Source organism: Oncorhynchus clarkii, chromosome 4, assembly GCF_045791955.1.
Source record: "Oncorhynchus clarkii lewisi isolate Uvic-CL-2024 chromosome 4, UVic_Ocla_1.0, whole genome shotgun sequence".
Classification (NCBI taxonomy): Eukaryota; Metazoa; Chordata; class Actinopteri; order Salmoniformes; family Salmonidae; genus Oncorhynchus; species Oncorhynchus clarkii.
The window spans coordinates 75,739,970-75,762,687 of record NC_092150.1 but is presented as its reverse complement, the minus strand read 5'-3'; the positions used below and the strand labels follow the sequence as shown (position 1 = coordinate 75,762,687).

The window sequence follows — 22,718 nt, the reverse complement described above, 5'->3', positions numbered from 1 at the left end:
AAAAAATCCTACAATGTGATTTTCTGGATTTATTTTTCGAATTTTGTCTGTCATAGTTGAAGTGTACCTATGATGAACATTACAGGCCTCATCTTTTTAAGTGGGAGAACTTGCACAATTGGTGGCTGACTAAATACTTTTTTGCCCCACTGTACTGTACTCTATCATCTACCTCATCTTTATGTAATACATGTATCACTAGCCACTAAACTATGCCACTTTGTTTACATACCCTACATTACTCATCTCATATGTATATACTGTACTCGATACCATCTACTGCATCTTGCCTATGCCGTTCTGTTCCATCACTCATTCATATATCTTTATGTACATATTCTTTATCCCTTCACATTTGTGTGTATAAGGTAGTAGTTGTGGAATGTTAGGTTAGATTACTTGTTGGTTATTGCTGCATTGTCGGAACTAGAAGCACAAGCATTTCGCTACACTCGCATTAACATCGGCTAACCATGTGTATGTGACAAATAAAATTTGATTTAAATATGTTTGCGGTGTGTACCATATAGAAAATGACTACAACATCTCCCCCAAACGTGTTATCTGCACTGCCCAGCAATTCCTCATTGTGCCGTTGTTAGGGTTTAATAGTGTGTATGTAATGTGTGCATGTATGACAATACTTTGTTGAATGTGAATTACTCAACCCCAGAGCGGTGGACAATAACAGATCCTTGTCTGTCTATTCCCACTTATTGAATTGTTTGGTTTCCAGTGAGGGAGAGGAAAGGAAGGGTCCCTGCATAGTGCCCTCTCTCTCTCTCCCCCTCTTTTCCCCTCTTCGTAACCCCTCCTCCCCCTTGCCCCCTGGGCAATTCACAATATATATCTACATTTAAAAATAAAAATAAACATGTTCTCCCAAGGTTTGTTGTACAATTTCTAAGGTTAATACACTGCATTTCAAACAGTCAGGAATAATGAATGAATTCAGGGCTTGTAAAATTATACCCAGGCTAAATGTTTTCCACAACCATAAGACCCACTAATAAGTTTTATTTGATCTAAGTAGTATAACCCAGGAGTGTCTGTCTGCTGACATTGCTTCCAGAGGCAGTTTGGAACATGGTAGTAAGTGTCAACTGAGGACAGACTATTTTAACGTGCTACACGCTTCAGCACTCGGCGGTCCCTTTCTGTGAGGTTGTGTGGCCTACCACTTTGCGGCTGAGCCGTTGTTGCTCCTAGACGTTTCCTCTTCAGAAGAACAGCACTTACAGTTGACCGGGGCAGCTCTAGCAGGGCAGAAATTTTACAAACTGACTTGTTGGAAAAGTAGCATCCTATGACGGTGCCACGTTGAAAGTCACTGCGCTCTTCAGTAAGACAATTCTACTGCCAATGTTTTGTCTATGCATGGTGATTTTATACACCTGCCAGCAGGGTGTGGCTGAAGTAGCAGAATCCACTATTTTGAATGTGTCCACATAATTTTGTTTATATAGTGTACTTCCATACCTTTCTTTGACGGGAACTGGACGACCTTAAGACGAGTCATCAGACGATTCTTGTGAGGCCTGTGGACATTCCTAGAGAAAAACAACCGACGTGTTTGTGAGTTTCAACTTTACACAGAGGGGTGTATTCATTTTGAACCTGACTGTTTGGACACTACAGACAATTTTGTGAAGTGGTTTTCTGGATGTCTCATGGTTTAAACACAGCTCTAGCTCTGTCACCTTTCACCGCAGATGCAGAAGTGTTACATAAAATAAATAGAGCTTAAACTGATGGATTTTCAGGTGACTTAAAAAAATGCTAATTCAATTTCCGCGTGGACATTGACCATAGGGGGTAACCTACTTGTTTAGCAATAATCACTTATTTGGCTTTCAAGTCAATCTGAAAATGCTGTTTTTGTTACAAATTTAACCAGAACCATACACAATGCACATCTAGTAATAATAACCAAATGAACACGTCTCATAAACAATCCCACATGCTAGTGAATAGACAGCTAGTCTTCACATTTAAGTCTTACCAACTTGGATCTGTGTGCTTGCTAACATGACAACAGTTAATGTAATGAATACACCCTGCTGTCCATCTCCAACACAGCCTGTTCACTTTAAGATGTTGAAATCAATTGTCCTTCCTGGATAAGATGCTTATTTCTCAGAATGAGAACGAGTTGTCAATTCCTGATATTGTGTGTCTTATGGTCATTGCACATATATTAAACACAGACTAGAAATCTGGCACAAATGTTGCTAGCAATACGTGGTACTGCAATGCAGCGCACGACAAACTGAGCGTTCATTTTCCATCGTGTTCATTGATACTTCCATTTTTAGTAGGGTCTGCTCTGTTCTAGATGTTGGAAGTTGAGACATAAAAAGGGTATAAGTAGAAAGTTTAAGTTCTCTATTACAGTAAAATAATATGTCTGTGTTTTATGGTGTCCATATGAACGATTCTGTTGGACCAAACCTCAAATGCAAATAGCGAGGTGAAACTGCTTGTCAGAGCGGAAGAAGACTCCTTTCGTCTTTGTTGTGCGTGCCAGCGTGCTGGGCTTGGTATGTGGGAAGGTGCACACAGCACAGAAGAAGTGAAGGAGACGAGACCAAAATGACAAACGCTCATAAAAGTGAGACTTGATTATTCTGTGCGATACAGGCATATGGAACATCGAGCTTAAACATTTATTTGATTTAATTCCATATCGCCCAGACCTCCCTACAGCTCTGTGTTCAGACTATTCCTTTGTTTGACTGCGGTATTACTGCTCTGTGTACAGTATGTCTGGTCCTGGGCCCCAAGGGTAGACAACAGGATAGAGTAGTGACGTGTGTTCTTGTATACAATTTAGTGCCCTTCCCTGCCTGTGAGTTTCAGACCATGGGGTCAGGAGAATATAGTAGTAGATCATAGGGCATGTGGTGCTGTATACTATATTTGGGGCTCTCCATCTGTGTGTCAGTCTATTGGTGAAGAAATCAATGGTCCACATAGTGTCCCATTTCATGGCTCCCATGGGACAGGGTCCCCCCTTCTCTTGCTCTCTCGTTCTCCCCCTCTCAGTCCAGGGACAGACAAGACTGCTGATGGGGATCAGTCCAGGGACAGACCAGACTGCTGAGGATCACTGAGCAGCTAGATTAATAAACATCCTCACCAGGGACTTTTCTCTAAGGCTGTAGTGCTACTAGAAAATCAGTGTTTTGTTTGCATACACATGGCTTGCACATGTTATTGGCAATGTAGCGAAATGCTTGTGCTTCTAGTTCTGACAGTGCAGCAATGTCTAATAATAACAAGTTAAATCAATCAGCACAACCAGAATTTGTTTTAGGCGTTTCAAAGATGTCCACCCTAGCACTGTTATTCACCTTGACTGGGTAGCAATCAACTGACTATGTCTAGAGTGAAATGAATCTATTAAATATTAAGATCCGTTTTGTACTAGTAATAATAAGCACTATAACTTGAATTTGTCTTAGGCGTTAATATGTGTTTTGGATAAGCATAAATGTGCTAGAATGAGTGAATAACTATTAGCGTTCATTCACCAGCTGAAATGAACACCTGGGTGGTTTTTGGTTAAAGTTAGTATATAAATAGGCTGTAAAATCATCCGAGACTCTTGTTTTTCCTTCAAAGGCCGTTTTTTTGCATACGGGTAGACCTACCTAGTTGTGCAGCTATAGATCAACAGTCTAAAGCAGTTTCTGAGATGGGCAGGCTGTTAAGCTACTACAGTTGTTCCGCCCTCTTTACATGGCAAGGTAGGCTCGATTTTTCCCAGGGTGGTGGTTTAGTGTCAGTTCCATCAGGGCTGCTGTTTGATGGCCTTGGGGTGCAGCTGTCTGTCTTTTCGACTCCCCTTTCTACCAAGGCTGATTGATCTTGCCTGTATGAATGAAGAACTATGTTTATTCAGCCTCATAGCAGTCGATTGGACATGGTGTGTCACACCTAGAAACGCTGGCATGTACAGTGTAGTATACAGTAGCTGTCTGAATTCTTATTGTTGGCCTGTCTTCAGAACCCCTCTCAGTTTTAATACCTAATGGCTTGCCCCACTACTGGCACAAGGTGATGGCGTGGGTTGTCATGTTTAACTGCCAGTCAAGACGCCCAGATTTGGAAAGCTTTGTGCGTTGTAAAACGTCTTTGTGTGTTGTTAGTGACCTCTCCCTCCCCTGCTGAGACTTCTTCTTTGAGAATGTATTGCAGATTGGGAAAGGGAAAAGGAAAGGGGGATACCTAGTCAGTTGTACAACTGAGATGTACCTCTGAATCAGAGAGGTGTCGGGGCTGCCTTAATCGACATCCACGTCTTCGGCGCCCAGGGAACAGTGGGTTAACTGCCTTGCTCAGGGGCAGAACGACAGATTTTTAACTTGTCAGCTTGGGGATTCGATCCAGCAACCTGTTGGTTACTGGCTCAATGCTCTAACCACTCGGCTACCTGCTGCTTGCCTGTTCATTGATACATTTCTCATAGGGCTTTGTGCCAGAAAAGAGACATATTGACCAAGTCTTTTGCTTGGGCTCTCTCTGTTACTGTCAGTTTAAAAAAACAACTAAATGACCAAAAGTTTGGGGACACCTGCTCCTCCCACTGCCCCCTTGCTGCTATAAAAGCCTCCACTCTCCTGGGAAGGTGTTCCACTAGATGCTGGTACATTGCTGTGGTGGGGACTTGCTTCCATTCAGCCACGATGTTGGGCGATTAAGCCTATCTCGCAGTCAGCGTTCAAATTCAACCCAATGGGGTCAGGGCTCTGTGCAGGCTAGTCAAGTTCTTCCACACCGATCTCACACTGATCTCACCGATCTCATAAACCATTTCTGTATGGACCTCAAAACGGCTCCAGACCATTAATCCTACTCCACCAAACTTTACAGTTGGCACTATGCATTGGGACAGGTAGTGTTCTCCTGGCATCCACCAAACCTAGAATCATCTGTCGGACTGCCAGATGGTGAAGCGTAATTCATCACTCCAGAGAATGCGTTTCCACTGCTCCGGAGTCCAATGGAGGTGAGCTTTACACCACTCCAGCTCGTCGCTTGGCATTGCGGATGGTGATCTTAGGCTTGTGTGCGGCTGCTCAGCCATGGAACCCATTTCATGACGCTCCCGATGACGTTGCTTCTAGAGGCAGTTTGGAACTTGGTAGTGAGTGTTGCAACCGAGGACAGACAATTTTTACGTGCTTCAGCACTAGGTGTTCTCGCTCAGTGAGGTTGTATGGCCTACCATTTCGCAGCTGAGCCGTTCTTGCTTCTAGACTTCTCCACTTCACAATAACAGCACTTACAGTTGACCAGGGCAGTCCTAGCAGGGCAGACATTTGACTAACTGACTTTTTGGAAAGGTGTCATTCTAGGACAGGGCCATGTTGAAAGTCACTGAGCTCTTAAGTACTGGCCATTCTACTGCCAATGTTTGTCTATGGAGATTGAATGGCTGTGTGCTCGATTTTATACACCAGTCAGCAGCGGGTGTGGCTGAAATAGCTGAATCCACTGATTCGTGTCCACATACTTTTATACAGTGCCTTGCGAAAGTATTCGCCCCCCTTGAACTTTGCGACCTTTTGCCACATTTCAGGCTTCAAACATAAAGATATAAAACTGTATTTTTTTGTGAAGAATCAACAACAAGTGGGACACAATCATGAAGTGGAACGACATTTATGGGATATTTCAAACTTTTTTAACAAATCAAAAACTGAAAAATTGGGCGTGCAAAATTATTCAGCCCCCTTAAGTTAATACTTTGTAGCGCCACCTTTTGCTGCGATTACAGCTGTAAGTCGCTTGGGGTATGTCTCTATCAGTTTTGCACATCGAGAGACTGAAATTTTTTCCCATTCCTCTTTGCAAAACAGCTCTAGCTCAGTGAGGTTGGATGGAGAGCATTTGTGAACAGCAGTTTTCAGTTCTTTCCACAGATTCTCGATTGGATTCAGTTCTGGACTTTGAATTGGCCATTCTAACACCTGGATATGTTTATTTTTGAACCATTCCATTGTAGATTTTGCTTTATGTTTTGGATCATTGTCTTGTTGGAAGACAAATCTCCGTCCCAGTCTCAGGTCTTTTGCAGACTCCATCAGGTTTTCTTCCAGAATGGTCCTGTATTTGGCTCCATCCATCTTCCCATCAATTTTAACCATCTTCCCTGTCCCTGCTGAAGAAAAGCAGGCCCAAACCATGATGCTGCCACCACCACGTTTGACAGTGGGGATGGTGTGTTCAGCTGTGTTGCTTTTACGCCAAACATAACGTTTTGCATTGTTGCCAAAAAGTTCAATTTTGGTTTCATCTGACCAGAGCACCTTCTTCCACATGTTTGGTGTGTCTCCCAGGTGGCTTGTGGCAAACTTTAAACAACACTTTTTATGGATATCTTTAAGAAATGGCTTTCTTCTTGCCACTCTTCCATAAAGGCCAGATTTGTGCAATATACGACTGATCGTTGTCTTATGGACAGAGTCTCCCACCTCAGCTGTAGATCTCTGCAGTTCATCCAGAGTGATCATGGGCCTCTTGGCTGCATCTCTGATCAGTCTTCTCCTTGTATGAGCTGAAAGTTTAGAGGGACGGCCAGGTCTTGGTAGATTTGCAGTGGTCTGATACTCCTTCCATTTCAATATTATCGCTTGCACAGTGCTCCTTGGGATGTTTAAAGCTTGGGAAATCTTTTTGTATCCAAATCCGGCTTTAAACTTCTTCACAACAGTATCTCGGACCTTCCTGGTGTGTTCCTTGTTCTTCATGATGCTCTCTGCGCTTTTGACGGACCTCTGAGACTATCACAGTGCAGGTGCATTTATACGGAGACTTGATTACACACAGGTGGATTGTATTTATCATCATTAGTCATTTAGGTCAACATTGGATCATTCAGAGATCCTCACTGAACTTCTGGAGAGAGTTTGCTGCACTGAAAGTAAAGGGGCTGAATAATTTTGCACGCCCAATTTTTCAGTTTTTGATTTGTTAAAAAAGTTTGAAATATCCAATAAATGTCGTTCCACTTCATGATTGTGTCCCACTTGTTGATTCTTCACAAAAAAATACAGTTTTATATCTTTATGTTTGAAGCCTGAAATGTGGCAAAAGGTCGCAAAGTTCAAGGGGGCCGAATACTTTCGCAAGGCACTGTATGTATATTGTATTTGTTTTTGTTTTTTCCTCTCAATTGGCTGAAGTGTTGATGTCGGTAATTTGACCTCCAGAGTCTTAATTTGACCGAGACTTGGCAAAACGGCTGAATTCACATTTTAAATACTTATTATTGTATTATTATTGTTGAAGATATTTAATAAAATAGGTCTTTATTCATTATAATACTGTTTTTGTCCCAGTTAATAAATGTTCATAATGCACGTTATTTATTTGAATAACATGTCAGCCAACAGAGTCCCAAGTAAATGAAGTTGCTAGATCTTTGCTAATTGGTCTTTGGAAAGGAAGCACCTTCACTGAATCAAAATGGAGGCCTGAGGATGAGAGAGAATTAGCTTTAATCAGGCTGGTAGGACCCAGCCTCCTTGGCCAACTATATCCAGCAAGCTCTACTTGAGTCCAGCCTAGTCATAGACCTTCACTCATTACTGATTTAAAATCCATGTATTTGAGTATATCTTGGAATTATTTTTCAGACCTTTTTTTCTTTAAACTATGTATACATTTCACAATTAAACAGTTATCATTCAATTATTGCCCTATTTATTATTTCATCCTTTATTCAAATTTGGCACATTTGTGAAATCTATTTGTCTGCAGAAAAAACTTTAGTATAGCAAATTATCTTGCCTTACACAAAGGTGCACCTTTATGCCCTTTGTAGAGTAAAATTAATACAATTGAAATTAAATACATAATTAAAATTGCCTTTATATATTGTCTGTTATTTTTATTTGTGATGTATTGTACCTTGTTCCATTAGTCTCTATACTTAAAGAATCTATTGGATTGATAAAAATGTATTTTAAATTCTGGCTAAAACTATATATTTTTTTGTTGTAGGGGAGAAAATAGTTGTGAATACTTATTTTGAATATAGAATGCGACCAAAAAGAGCTCCATTAACAGTAAACTAACAGCAGAGCTGAAGTTAATTTAGCGGTAACTTATTTTGAATCTAATTTATACTTCAAAATAATCTATGCTCTCCTAAACGAAAAGAAAGCTAGTGTCATGTTTTACAACTAAATGGATGCAAGTCCAGCCAATAACATTTATAACCACCGTCCATAGTCAAGACGGAGATGCTGAGTGAGCCATGTTCTCTTCAGATAGAACAGCATTCAATAGACTACAGTAGTTTAAAAAAGTCTAGCACTGGGGTCAGTATTGAGTTGGATGTTGAGTTATTGATTAGCTACACCAGTTACTTCAGCCTAATTACCCGAAGAGTGGTGGATGGATTGATTGTAAATAGTGTGAAGTCGGGAACCAAAAGGTCAGACTACACATGCCAATATTACTAGAGCAACACTTGAATGCATTAGGTTACTTGACTTGTTACTTAAAATAATATCATGTTGCTCCAGGGATATTGGCAGTGTTTAATAGCTTAGTTTTTGGACTGCATTCAACAGAAGATGAAGGATTCTGAAATATATAAAAAAATACATACTATAGACTGTAAAAAATGCATTCTCTATTTAAATTACAAAAACATGGTGAAAAATAGATGGAGCAAGATAGGTGATATAAAATAGGCTCTTGTGATATGCTAAAGTATAATATTTTAATTAAAACAACCTGCTCGTAACTTACCACATGTGTACAGTACATAAGTATTTTTTTTTAGATGTACTTTGTTACAGTGTTTACATCTCATGGGCATCAAGAACTTTAAAGCCCGGGAAATTCAGAAATGGACTTGTCTTGTGTATTTATTTATTTTATTCCAGGAAGGGCTATTTCGTTGTTGTTTTGGTCACATAATTACTTCCTAGATGCATATAATTGCTAATTGTTATGTGAGGAGTGACTATTGTTAATACATTAATTAGAGACTGGAATGCATGTCATAGAGCAGACTTTAGTGTTCTAGCTAACTGAAACCTAAACCTAAGGTTCAATAAACTTGTTTTTTTTAGGGTATGTCATCTTTAAAATTGCAGATTGTGGCTTCTATCAATGTCATTGTCTGCATCATTTCCAATCCCCCATATATATTTTTTGTAACATTTTATATTTTTACAATATTTTCCCCTTAACCTTTTAGATTTAATTTTGGAACCAAAGGAGATACCAGTATTACGGGAAGGTTTGGCTTTGGTCATAATAGCCGATGTGTGGTGAGCGTTCTGGAACAAAATGGCTGCTGTGCTTCACCCAGGTGGGTGCTGCTGCTACACATCATTGGTGTACGGGGTACGACTTCAGTTGAACCGTAACAATTTCAGTGGCCTGACTCATAACGTTTTTTTTGTGAGTTCCATTTAATATGTGCATTACAAACTCTGACAGACATTTTTTCACTCCAGATATAGAAAGTACAAATGGCAGTCTTTCAGAGACCCATACAACCAAAAGATACAACCATAAAATGGCTCCAAGTTTTGGCAGCCAATGGCATGCTCTGCCATCTCTTCCCGGTAGCCAATCACAGAACGATGTATAATGATGCCTTTGTCTACAGCTTTCTACAGTACACAAAACGGAGCGCTCTGATTGGCTACTGTGAAGGGTATTGGGTGCATACCATTGGCTGATTTGACCATGGGGCAATGTTATGGTTGGGTTACTAGGGTAGGCAGTTTAACTGGGACACTGTTCTCATGTAGCTCTGTTATAAGGGATGTTTCAGTGTTCCACAAGGTTCATAAACACCCACTGGTCAAACTCATGCAGAGATGGGTAACTGAAGGCACCTGGATAAATGTTTTTTGTGGGCAAAGTCAGTCGGAGTCTCAACTTACTGTTACGAGTTAAAATAGTATATTATTATTTTTTTATTTGGTTGTGTATCAGCATTTAACTTGACTTAAAACTGGATGGATGTGGGTACGCAGACCCGTGAGCAACTGCGGCCTTTAATGATGAGTTATTGTTTTTTTGTGGGCCCATCCCTAATCTAAAGAGTGGATGCTGTCCCTTCAAGTTGTTTTAATGTCATGTGAGCAAGTAGAGTGAAATGCCTTTCTTGCAAGTTCTAAACCCAACAGTGCAGTAATCAATAACAATGTAATACTAACAATAACAAGGTAGAACAAAAAACACAAGAAATAAAAAGGTAAAAATAAACAATTATCATAAAATAGCAAAGTTGGGTCGGAGCTTGCAAAACGGCAGCCACCCTTTAAATTGTTCAGTGTAATTCAACAGTAGTACCAATGCCCTTAACAATCCTCTGCTACTAGTGTAATAGTGCACAAGTGTTCTCCTTCCTTTTCAACATTGTATTCGGTATCTGCGTATTTGTCGTAAGAAACGGTTAGATGTGCATATACTAATGTGGGTAACAGCAGAACCCATCAGCATCAGCAGTACCTTCCCTGTCCCATTCTCCACTAGTGTTGTGAAATGGTATGGTGGTCTTTATGGAGCTCCATGGTCATATTGAATCTGACTCTCCTCCTCCACGCTCCCTGTCGACAGAGAGGATAAAGGAGACGCGGTGTGCTATTTCACGCTCCCAGATATAATGGGTTGTTCTAGGGGCCCACGGGGCGACGGTCGACCCACACAAATGCACCATAATTAGCTTTTCCATCAGTCATTCAGGTGTCTGTCCTGCAAAAACTGTTGTTTGCTGACAACCATGGTTCTCTTTCTCATTCGTTTTCTCTCCTTCCTTTCGACTGAGTCTGAGTGGTGGGGTAAATGGATGCAGTGCGCTGTGCTAGATTAAAGGTGAGAGCCATGTTGGTCGCTGGGGACACACAATGCAAACTCCAATTACCACGTATTCACAGTGCCTGCGCCATTCCGCGCAGGCTGCACAGTAATCAGATGGCTGTCCAACTGCGCCAAGCAGCACTGGAGCGCCATGTAGACTAGGACAGGGCCGGAGAATGTTGAAGGCTGTTACTTTTTTGTAGAGAATTGTGCGTGTATGCGTTAGTTTACAACAGGAGGCAATATTATCACAAGTGGCTGTTTGACTCTATTTGCAATCTGTTATAGGGGGCCTTGAAGTTGACAACTACAACTCCTCTCGCTCTCTACTCATTACAGGAGGCTGAGGGTAATGTAGAGTTGATTTGATTTAGTTGTTCGCCCTAATGATGCCAAGGCTGTCTTTATGCCACAAGAATGGCCTATTTTATTCATGTATTTCTTCCAATTCTAGCATTGCATTCAGTGTGGTTAATGGTCAGGAACAGGCCATTTCAGTCACTTAATGCCTTGCTGTGATACATCTGGATCCTCTGCTTAGAGGGTTTTCCACATGCAGTCACGAACGGCTCCGTCTTGAATTGCTCTTATTTGTCATACGGCTTAATACTGTATAATTTAGTCTGCTGAATTAATTTGCCAGTGAGCTGCTAGCGTCAGTCGAGAAAGAAAAAGCTAAATGAGGGAGTATTTCCAGCCAAACAGTGGGGCTAATGTCAGAGTAGGTTAATTGAATCCTGGGTGTTTGAGTCCGAGGTGGGCGTATGGTAGGTAGACTGACTGAGTGTTCTATGATAACACAAACTAAACTGCTTTACTTTGTCACAGTGGATCCAATCGCTCATCAGATAAGTTGCGCATAAACCAGTAGACAGCATGCACGCGCACGCATGCAATTAGACAAGCGTGCACACACACACCTCCCCTGTTTGAGACAAATGATGAGTGTGAATAGTACAGTAGCAGCTCACTAGTCAATGACTAGACTGTGATCATGTGGCTGGGTGGGTGTGTCAGTGCAGAGTTCAGTTTAATTCACAGTACATGTCTGCGGAGCCGTGATGGTCCATTACAACAGACAGCTTTGCCGATTCCACGTTGTGAATTTGAGTGTAGCAAGAAGAGGAGACATTGCCGGAGCCTTGCAGAGATTTGGAGAAGTATGAAATGCTCTTTTGAAAGCTTTATACGGTTAACTGAAGTTTGTGACTTGATGTAGAAGTTTCCCTTAATATCAATGGGATATGTGGGACTCTAGCATCTCACCTGGCCAAAAGCCAGGGAAAATGCAGAGCGCAAAATTCAAATTAAATTACTATAAAAATCAAACTTTCATTAAATCACACATGCAAGATAGCAAATTAAAGCTACGCTTGTTGTTAATCCAGCAAATGTGTCAGATTTCAAAAAGGCTTTTCGGCGAAAGCAAACGAAGCTATTATCTGAAGATAGCACCTCCGTAAACAAAGAGAGAAACCATATTTCAACCCTGCAGGCGCGACACAACGCAGAAATAAAAATATAATTCATGCCTTACCTTACCTATTGGCACTCCGATATGTCCCATAAACATCACAAATGGTCCTTTTGTTCAATTACTGTCATTATATATCCAAAATGTCCATTTATTTGGCGCGTTTGATCCAAAAAAACACTGGTTGCAACTTGCGCAACGTGACTACAAAATATCTCAAAAGTTACCTGTAAACTTTGCCAAAACATTTCAAACTACTTTTGTAATACAACTTTATGTGTTTTGAAATGTAAATAATCAATAAAATTGAAGACGGGATGATCTGTGTTCAATACAGAAGGAAAACAAACTGAAGCATGCTTTCTGGTCACGCGCCTCTATCTAACAGTACACTTCAAGTGACCCTCGTTCAAGATGGCCGTACTTCTTCATTGCACAAAGGAATAAAATCAACCAATTTCTAAAGACTGTTGACATCCAGTGGAAGCCATAGAAACTGCAAGAAGGTCCTATGGGAATCCAGATTTCTAATGAAAACTCATTGAAAAGAGTGACCTCAAACAAAAAAAGAAATCCGAGTGGTTTGTCCTCGGGGTTTCGCCTGCTAAATAAGTTCTGTTATACTCAGACATGACTCAAACAGTTCTAGAAACTTCAGTGTTTTCTATCCAAATCTACTAATAATATGCATGTCTTGTCTTCTGGGGATGAGTAGCAGGCAGTTGAATTTGGGCATGCATTTCATCCGGACGTGAAAATACTGCCCCCTGTCATCAAGAAGTTAACCTTTCTGATCTCCCCATCCCGGATCCGGGATCGTGAATACAGACTCAAGCTCATTACCATAACGCAACGTTAACTATTCATGAAAATCGCAAATGAAATAAATATGCTAGCTCTCAAGCTTAGCCTTTTGTTAACAACACTGTCATCTCAGATTTTCAAAATATGCTTCTCAACCATTGCAAAACAAGCATTTGTGTAACAGTATTGATGGCTAACGTAGCATTTAGCATTAGCATTCAGCTGGCAACATTTACACAAAAAAACTGAAAAGCATTCAAATAAAATCATTTACTTTTGAAGAACTTCAGATGTTTTCAATGAGGAGACTCTCAGATAGCAAATGTTCAGTTTTTCCTGAAAGATTATTTGTTTAGGACAAATCGCTCCGTTTTCTGCGTCACCTTTAGCTATGAAAAAACCCCTGTATCCAGGATTGTGTAAATCTATCAGCAAGCTCATTAGCATAACACAACGTTAACTATTTATAAAAATCGCAAATGAAATGAAATAAATATGCCATCTCTCAAGCTTAGCCTTTTGTAAACAACACTGTCATCTCAGATTTTCAAAATATGCTTCTCAACCATAGGAAAACAATAATTTGTATAAAAGTAGCTAGCTAGCGTTAGCATTTCGCGTTAGCATTTCGCGTTAGCATTAGCGTTAGCATCCAGCACGCAACATTAACAAAAACATAAAAGCCTTCAAATAAAATCATTTACCTTTGAAGAACTTCTGATGTTTTCAATGAGGATACTCTCAGTTAGATAGCAGATGCTCAGTTTTTCCAAAAAGATTCCTTGTGTATTAGAAATAGCTCCTTTTATACATCACATTTGGCTACCAAAAGAAATCCGAAAATTCAGTCCTCAAAACGCGAACTTTTTTCCAAATTAACTCCATAATATCGACTGAAAACATGGCAAACGTTGTTTAGAATCAATCATCAAGGTGTTTTTCACATATCTCTTCATTGATACATCGTTCTTGGACACATGCTTTCTCCCCTGAATCAAATGGTAAAGTAGAAGCAGCTGGCAATTGCGCACCGAATTCGACGCAGGACACCAGGCGGACACTTGGAAAATGTAGTCTCTTATGGTCAATCTTCCAATGATATGCCTACAAATACGTCACAATGCTGCTAAGACCTTGGGCGAACGACAGAAAGTGTAGGCTCATTCGTTGCGCAATCACAGCCATATAAGGAGAGAATGGAAAACAGAGCTTCAGAAATTCTGCTAATTCCTGGGTGATGCATCATCTTGGTTTCGCCTGTAGAATGAGTTCTGGGGCACTTACAGACAAAATCTTTGCAGATTCTGAAACTTCAGAGTGTTTTCTTTCCAAAACTGTCAAGAATATGCATAGTCGAGCATCTTTTCGTGACAAAATATCGCGCTTAAAACGGGAACGTTTTTTATCCAAAAATGAAATAGCGCCCCTAGAGCTCTAACAGGTTAAACACATATCTAGGATCAGATTACCCTAACCGCTAATAACTTTTTTTTACAAGAAAACGTAACTTTTACAATGATAAACAAATATCTGACCCAGTATCAGTTGTTGGGGTTAATTTTCACCTACTCACAGGGTATGTCCATCTCAGATGTGACATGAAGGCCAGACAAACTTGTCTTTAGCCAGTAACAGTTGGACTGACCAGGGTCCCGCATATGCTACAGCAGACCTGAAATTTTGTGATTTTAGGCGCACGGCCATTTGGCCTTCAAGAGGTGCCCAGTCTGCCAGGGCACCAAGGCCATTAACTAAACACAAGGTATTCTGTTAAAAATTATAATATTTAAATGTACATAATTTGCCTACATGTCAAGTGCATATTGGCTAGTCTCATGTCCAGACTGATGCGTCTGAAAATGTTGCCAAACTTTGATACTTTTACTTACACATATAGGCTAAACACCAGTCATGTTTGACAAATATAATTGAAATGAATATTAGTCTAAAGGCTTGATGCTGTCATGCTCCAGGAACTGTTTGTTCCAATAGGAGAGAGAGGCCAGTGCCTGTTGTGCGCCTCAACATCACCCACCGTGCAGTCTGTGCGGGGGCTGTCAACATTTTAAAACTATTTAACCATAAACATAATTGTTGAGAGCCGGGATGTTTTTGTCTTATGAGGCAATGTTGAGGGGATTATTTTATAAACATTTCCTCATATGCCATTCAAGTCATTTTTCTCATGTTCTCAACTTTTTTTCGTCCAGCAGCCAACGACACAATCCTAGTCATATTAACTTCCCATGCTAGTTGTTGCATCTTTAGATATTCCCTCTTTCTACATTTCCAAAGGATATTTTTGTGGTGTGTTTAGGAGAACAGTGTTTTCCCCTAATTGCATTTTGCAATATTTGTGCTGATATCCTACTGTGGTGTCGCATTGCTGCTCTTCTAATGTGAAGAAATAGCCTAATAATTTATCAACATTTTAAGTGAAACATTCTGATCTACTGCATCAACCTAAGTGCTATTAAACACATTTTATTTTACGTGCAGTGGTTGTATTAATTTGGGATCTATCGTGTCAGTGTCATATTTCTTTTTCGCACAGAATGACAAGCTGACCAATAGAATAGGTCAACTTTTGTGTTATGGGGGGATAGAAGATATGCACTCCCGCGCTGTTGCATCCCCGATGTGTGTTCACTAGTAGCCTACTTCGGAGCTGCGATGCCTGTGAGAATAACCTGATCACGTGACTGACATTGGCTAATAGGAATTGAGAGAGCCGTCTGAGTGAGAGGTGCTTCGGAGCAGGGTGATTGGCAGCCGGGAGAAGGACATTATAATTATTATATTCAGCCCAAAGGCACAACGGCCACTTTGGCCTTAAGGCATGTTTTTTTTTAATATATTTTTTTAGGGGGCATTACAGCCACACTGAACAGGCCTGTGCTACAGTACTGTTGATGGTTTCCTGCTGAATACATATTACAGTAGTATAGATTGCCCTCTGTACACTGTTACATATTAGATGTTGGTCCCCTGCTGTCTGGTACACTCAGTAGCTCCTCATGGTGGCTCATTAAAACAATAAAGAAACAAGCTCTGACTCTCTCTCTCTACAGCAGGCCTAGTCTTTTCTTTGACTAAACCATGTTCTCGTGTTGCCCAGTGATATTTATGAGACAAGTGTGTAGATGTTTTAATTTATTTATTTTTTCTGGCTTGGACAGTGTTTAGTTCAGCAAGGTTCAATGGGTTAACTTGTACCCTGGGTAGGATGCTGCTGGTAAAATGACTCATGGTGAATAATGCATTATTAATTCAAGTGTCTCTTGTTTTCAAAGCACATCTCTTTTAGTTGGTTGTTCCTTTAGTTGAATTCATAGAGTAAGTGAATTTACAAAATCCAACAGTAGTCAAGTGTTTTGTCTTTCATATTAATCCTAACCTTTATCAGCTGCATGCACTATGTATATTCTAATACCTTCTAGACTGTTCTGCTTAAAATCACTCACTCCTCAGTACACAACTGTAGAATTGCAGAGCTTGCTTATTTGATTATACATAGGCACACATTCCCTGCCTATAATTCTGAATTGTTTACTATGAAACTGTGTTTTCTCTTCTCTGCAATATAATGAAAGCTGTGGCCATAATGTTTTTATAATCTGCTCATTTCTATTGTCTCTCTATTTAATATTTTGTTGCCATGATATCTTTCTATGATCATATTTGTATAAAATAGTGAGAATTCTTATTCTAAATCAGAACATGGCATTGTCTTGTTTCTTCTTTGTTCTACAGAGATGTTGAAGGAGTTGAACCAACAGCGCAGAGCGAAAGAGTTTACAGACCTGAAAATAATTGTTGAAGGCAAAGAGTTTGAAGTCCACCAAAATGTTCTAGCTTCCTGCAGCCTTTATTTCAAGGACCTGGTGAAAAGGTTTGCCTTCCCTTCCCCCACCAGCTGTTGATCCATTCTGTTCTTTTTGTAGGGCGCATTTGTTTTGCTTTTTTCCCCTCCCCCCTTTCTCTGTTGCAGGTGTGTGAAGACTTTGGTTCCTATCACAGGGCCAGCAGCCACCCACTCCTTCTCCCACTCCAAATGAATGTATCACTAAAACCATTTGATGGAAAAGGTTACTCCATCTTAAGTCTTTACATTTTCCTCCCCATAGAGACAATTAACCATATTTACAGTTTGATGAGCAGGGAAAACGTTCCATGACTGGGGGTGCTTTAACACATCTAAAAAGCACATCTAAAAAATTATAGCAAAGCAACAGTGTGTTATATGTGGTATAGTAGGGAGGGGTTTTATCTCTAAGCTACCTTATTTCTGTCTGTCTGTGGTGTTTCAAGACAACATCCTTTTATGTGCAAATGGCTGGGAGTTTACCGTTAGTCCATTGAAGTGATGGGGAAGCTTCAGAGTTGCAAGCGAAGGACAAAGCACAGACACATCTCTCACCACTATGCTTTGCTCAACCATTACTTTCACAGGTTAACCCCATTCCCTGTTAATGTATTATTTTGAAGTGGATCAAAGTATTTCTTCATTTCTCTATCCCTCACATGTCTCTGGGTTGTTTTGGTTCTATATGGTGCTAGTATGTGTTTCTTGGTTGTTGTGTGTGTGTGAGAGTAGTGGTGTGTTTGTTTTCTTCATGCTGAGTGAGGCAAGGCCCTCTCTTAATGTCCTCACCCTGTCTTCAGATCCTTGCAGGTGCTTGTCGACTTGATTCAGACAGAGCCCCGGAATCAATGTTTTCTCGTCTCCTTGACATGTTTGTTTTCCTGTGCACTGCTCACAGACAGACAGACAGACAGACAGACAGACAGAAAAGAAAGACTGACTGAACATATGGAAACTGTAGTGAGAGAGACTGTACATAACAATAGGAATCTCTAGTCTAAAGTCTGAGGGCAGCTGCCTGCTAGTTGCCCTGCAGCCACGCTGTCTCCTGTGAGATCATCAGAGGGCGCAACGCTGCTTATCAGACAGAGGTGAGCCATCCATCTAGTGAGCCAGCCAGGAGATGCTTTGTGTGTCAATCACACCAGCATGCACAACACACACACACACACACGTTTGTTCCTGCTCGATGGGGATGTGTACTGAGAATAGTGAACAGCAGCCCGTTCCCAACCTCACACAGGGTCCCCAGAAAGACGCATCAGGTTACGTTCATCTGCCTGCCTGCCTTTCTGGCTACACTCTGATATTGTACTGGTTAAATGTGGCTGCCCGACAAAGCAAATTCTCATTAAGTGGATAATTCATTGTAAAAGGACCATCATTTGTCATCAACGCAGGCCGTTCTCATCTAGATTAAATCAAACATAGAATTTTCTAATTTAACCTTACAGTTAGTGGAATATATTACATGTATGTGTTATACTAATTAATGATAGTTTAAGTTGCATAATCGTCTAAGTATTAACCGTATAGGTTGTCAACCTTTTTGACAAAGTTCAAATAATTTATCATGGTATGTTTAGTAAAAGTCAATAACTACCGTTGACTTTATAAGGCAAGTGACACCTCGCGGTTTTATTGCCATGTTTACTGGAGAACACAACACTGATATGCTGTTTTAACCCTGGCCGTCTGAGGGGTTGAGACGTGCTGTTTTAACCCTGGCCGTCTGAGGGGTTGAGACGTGCTGTTTTAACCCTGGCCGTCTGAGGGGTTGTGCTGTCAAGGGTGTCACTGGGTTGGTTGAAGCAGAGCGGGGGAGAGAGAGAGAGAGAGAGAAGAGCACATCCCAGCTGACGGTCCTCTCATTTAGTTACAGCCTCTGTGCCATTCAGGTCACTCTCCAGAGAGTGTGGTATTATGCTGATGCCACACATGCCCTGCACCCCATCCAAATCTTTGAGGTTGAATGAGAGAGAGACACCATCTACACTGTGCTGCCCACGAGCCCCACTGTGCAGAGGTATTCACTGTTGTCGTAACTTTCTATCAGTGTCTCATAACTGTCACTGTGTGTGTGAGAGAGAGGGGTGCAGGCCTATAACACTTGGGTGTTCTCCAGGCAGCCAGCCATTATTCAGAGTAGATGGAATATCATAGGGTGAGCGAGTGAGAGTGCATCTCGCTGCTTATTTACGCTGACCTTAAACACACAGACAAGAAATTAGTCTCAGAGAAGTAGAAAAGTAATGATGCAAAATCTTGTTTACATGCACAAAAGTCATTTTCATTTATTAGGTTGTTTACTGTTAAGCAGTAGATTAGTAAATTGAAAAGCAATAAAGCACCATGGCTTTAGAAAATGGTTTTAAAATATATATGTGATTTATAGTCGAATCATTTAATCAACAGTTAGTGAGTGAGAAATCCGTTTTCTATATCATACCTGAGCTATTTCCTTTTAAGTTTAAAAAAAATATATAGATTCATAATATTAAGAATGGTTTTGATATTTCATGTTATAAAAAGCTAATTTATAATCAGTTCCCTGACAGGATCAGGGAATTTAGATGAGTAGCAATGAATGATTATCACCAAATGATTAAACTTCAGATGTTAAAAATGTCCATCCAGTTTAACTGCTGATACCCGCAATCTCATTAATTTGCTGTAAATCATAAACACATTTTTTTTTATGCTGCATTTCCCACCCTATAATTTTAAAGGAACTTTCACCTCCCTCTGTCTGAAGTCTGCAGAGTTGATGTACTGACCCTGCTACCTCGAGGTAATACAGCTCCAAAATATGAACGCACGTCTGGCACTCGCCCACCAAAACCTATCACCCCCCTTTAAAGCAGTGGTCTTCAAAGTCGGGGTTGATGGGGAAACTGCGGTGGAGTCTCAAATTTAAAAAAAACAAACATTAAGAGCACAAATTATCATATGGGACAATATATACTGAACAAAAATATAAACACAACATTTTTACAGAGTTACGTTTATGATTTCCTTATACAGTGAATATAAGGAAATCATTCAATTGAAATAAATTCATTAGGCCCTAATCTATGGTTTTCACATGACTGGGCATATGCCCACCCACTTGGGAACCTGTCCCAGCCAATCAGAATGAGTTTTCCAATAAGATGGCTTTATTACAGACAGAGATACTACTCAGTTTCATCAGCTGTCTAGGTGGCTGGTCTCAAACGATACCGCAGGTGAAGAAGCCAGATGTGGAGGTCCTGGGCTGGCGTGGTTGTGAGACCAGTTGGAAGTACCGCCATATTCTATAAAACATTGGAGGCGGCTTATGGTAGAGAAATTAACATGAAATTATCTGACAACAGCTCTGGTGGAAATTCTGCAATCAGCATGCCAATTGCATGCTCCCTCAATTAAATATTGGAAAAAATGGGGTCCCTGCTGAAAGACTTTGAATTTCACTGCATTATAGGCTCCTGCTGTTCAGTCCAGAAAGACCCCCAGTAATTCAATTTTCCCCCTCTGAAGTTTCAATGAGTGTGCTCTGTACACCCTTAAACTATGGGCACAATGCAACTGGTGCAGCTCGGTGGCAGGGCCTAATGTAAAAGCACACACACTGACACATCAGAGCTTTGTTCCATTTGTTGCCCTTTTTCTCTTCTGTTTTCATATGCTTCCGACTCAACCAGGCCAGAGTCTACCACTTTAAGAAGAGAGAGCGGAACTGAAACTTCTAGTCTTTGTCAACACGCTCTCTGGGTGGTAGAATCCTCCAGCTGAGATTCTAGTGAGCTCTTACTGTTCCCCTACTACTGTCCTGTGTCAGATAGACAGTATGCATTAGTCTACCCAGCAGGAAAAACCGAAATGCGTTGAAACAATGTCATTTCAACCAGTTCAAAAGCAGAATGACTTCATTCTAACCAGCTTTGCCTGCTGGGTGCACTAATGTGTGCTGCTTTGAATCACTGTAAACCATATGGTCACAGCAGTGGATAGCGTAATCAATCCTAGAAACGTATGATGGCTCCTCAGATCAGCAGCTCAGTGTTGACCTGTCTGAACAAAGCTACTTTCCTCCCCATCCTATGGCTCTATAGAAGCAGTGGCAATCATAATAGGCCCCCTATTAAAATGGTACATTTTATTCTCTCATACAGCAGCATTTACTCCCTCAATGTTTTGCTTTTAAGACCAAAAATAGCAGTGTCCCCAGCTCAGGATATGATTCTGAACCTCAGAGCCCACCGACTACTAGCTGTGACACTCTGTGGTAGTGCTTTTCCTCTGAGACTTACCCCCGCACCAGCTCCAGTGTTTTCATCAGGACTGTGGCACTGAAGACTTGTGAGCTGAATAAACAACCTCTGCATCATTCAAGACTGTTGAGTGTCTTAAAGTTCAGTTTGCCGCCGTTATGCAGGCCGAAAAGTACCCATGGCCTTGGCTTCAAGTCAGAGCAGGTCCTCCGGAGCCATGACCCAGTGAGACACGGGTGCCGACCCGCGTAGATGGAAACAGAAAAGTCTGAGCCTTTTGGGTAAAACACTGGGGTAAATCCTCAGTGGAAATGCGCCATTATAATACCAGTGTAACTACTGGGTCTCCTTGTGTGGCTTGAAGTCTCCAATACAAACAAACAAGCTAAACTAATAACATTGTCAAGCGAGCAGGCACTCTTATCTATGTTGAATCCATGTTTGATTCGTTTTTCTTGATGATAGAATAGACAAACAAGTAACGTTTTGTTTTCTCCCAGAAAAGTATATATTTTGCATGAGCTTGGATTCCTCTGAGCACACAGAGTAAAATGTCTGCGGGAATCATTTGTCCAGCTGAAATGTCATTTTAGAGAACATGGTAAATGCGGTCCCTGTAAAATAGTACTTCAACAGGACACATTCGTTATCCATATATGACATCCCCTCTTTCTCCTCCCCTTTCTGACAGTCTATGCTGAATTAAAGACTCTCTACAGAAAACATATTGGTGCATTTTTCGTAAACCGATTCCTCTCTCAATTTCTCCTTATCGCTCTTTTTTTTCTTCCCTCTCCCACTTTTACATAAAGTCAAGTCTGCAGTCAGATGCAGCAGTATAAACAATCACCGCTTTGAGAGAAGCAGAAAGCGCATTCTATAACAAAAACAGTCAGACAAAACAAATTGCCACTTGATCCGATTCACATTGACATGGTTGATGAGCATGCTGTTTTCTTTCATTTGTCTTTATTTCCCTTTTCTTACCCTCTGTTGCTTAACCCTGGACTGCACCCCCGATCTCCCCCTTTTTTCCAGTTTTAATACTGCCGCAGCATAGGGCGGGAAAGTAATAACATAACACTACGTTTTTTTGCTTTACAGGAGAAAAAAATAATGTTTTGATATATAACTGTCTTGGTCTTTCCAGCCTCACTATGTCCGTCCATGCAGAGACCGATCCCCACTGTCTTATTTATTTTTTGCGTTGTCCTTCTCCCCTTCTCTCACCTCCTAAGATGGCTCAATGACCACTAATGTCTACTACGTTCATATACAGGATACTGGTGAATGTGGCAGCGAGCTGGGGGCAGAGGCTTTGGGTTTAGGTGTGGTGGTGAGGGGGGGGGGGGGAGGAATCTCTTATTTAAAAGACCCAGGAACAGTCATGGAACATGGACCCCCCCCCCCCCCCCCCCCCCTCAAACCCCCTCTGAAGGATGGCTGCTGGTCCCTGTGGAAGAACCAACACTCTTCCACCCTCGCT

The 22,718-nt window shown here is 41.0% G+C and overlaps 1 protein-coding gene across 2 annotated transcripts in view; it reads left to right on the top strand.

Annotated features, from left to right (window-relative positions):
* LOC139407289 (kelch-like protein 29) overlaps positions 1-22,718 on the top strand; it is a 381,932-nt gene that overhangs the window by 286,127 nt on the left and 73,087 nt on the right. For both annotated transcript variants that reach the window (XM_071150934.1, XM_071150935.1), the window contains one exon: positions 16,868-17,006. In XM_071150934.1, coding sequence (XP_071007035.1) covers positions 16,868-17,006 — 139 coding nt within the window. The remainder of the gene's footprint in view (positions 1-16,867; positions 17,007-22,718) is intronic.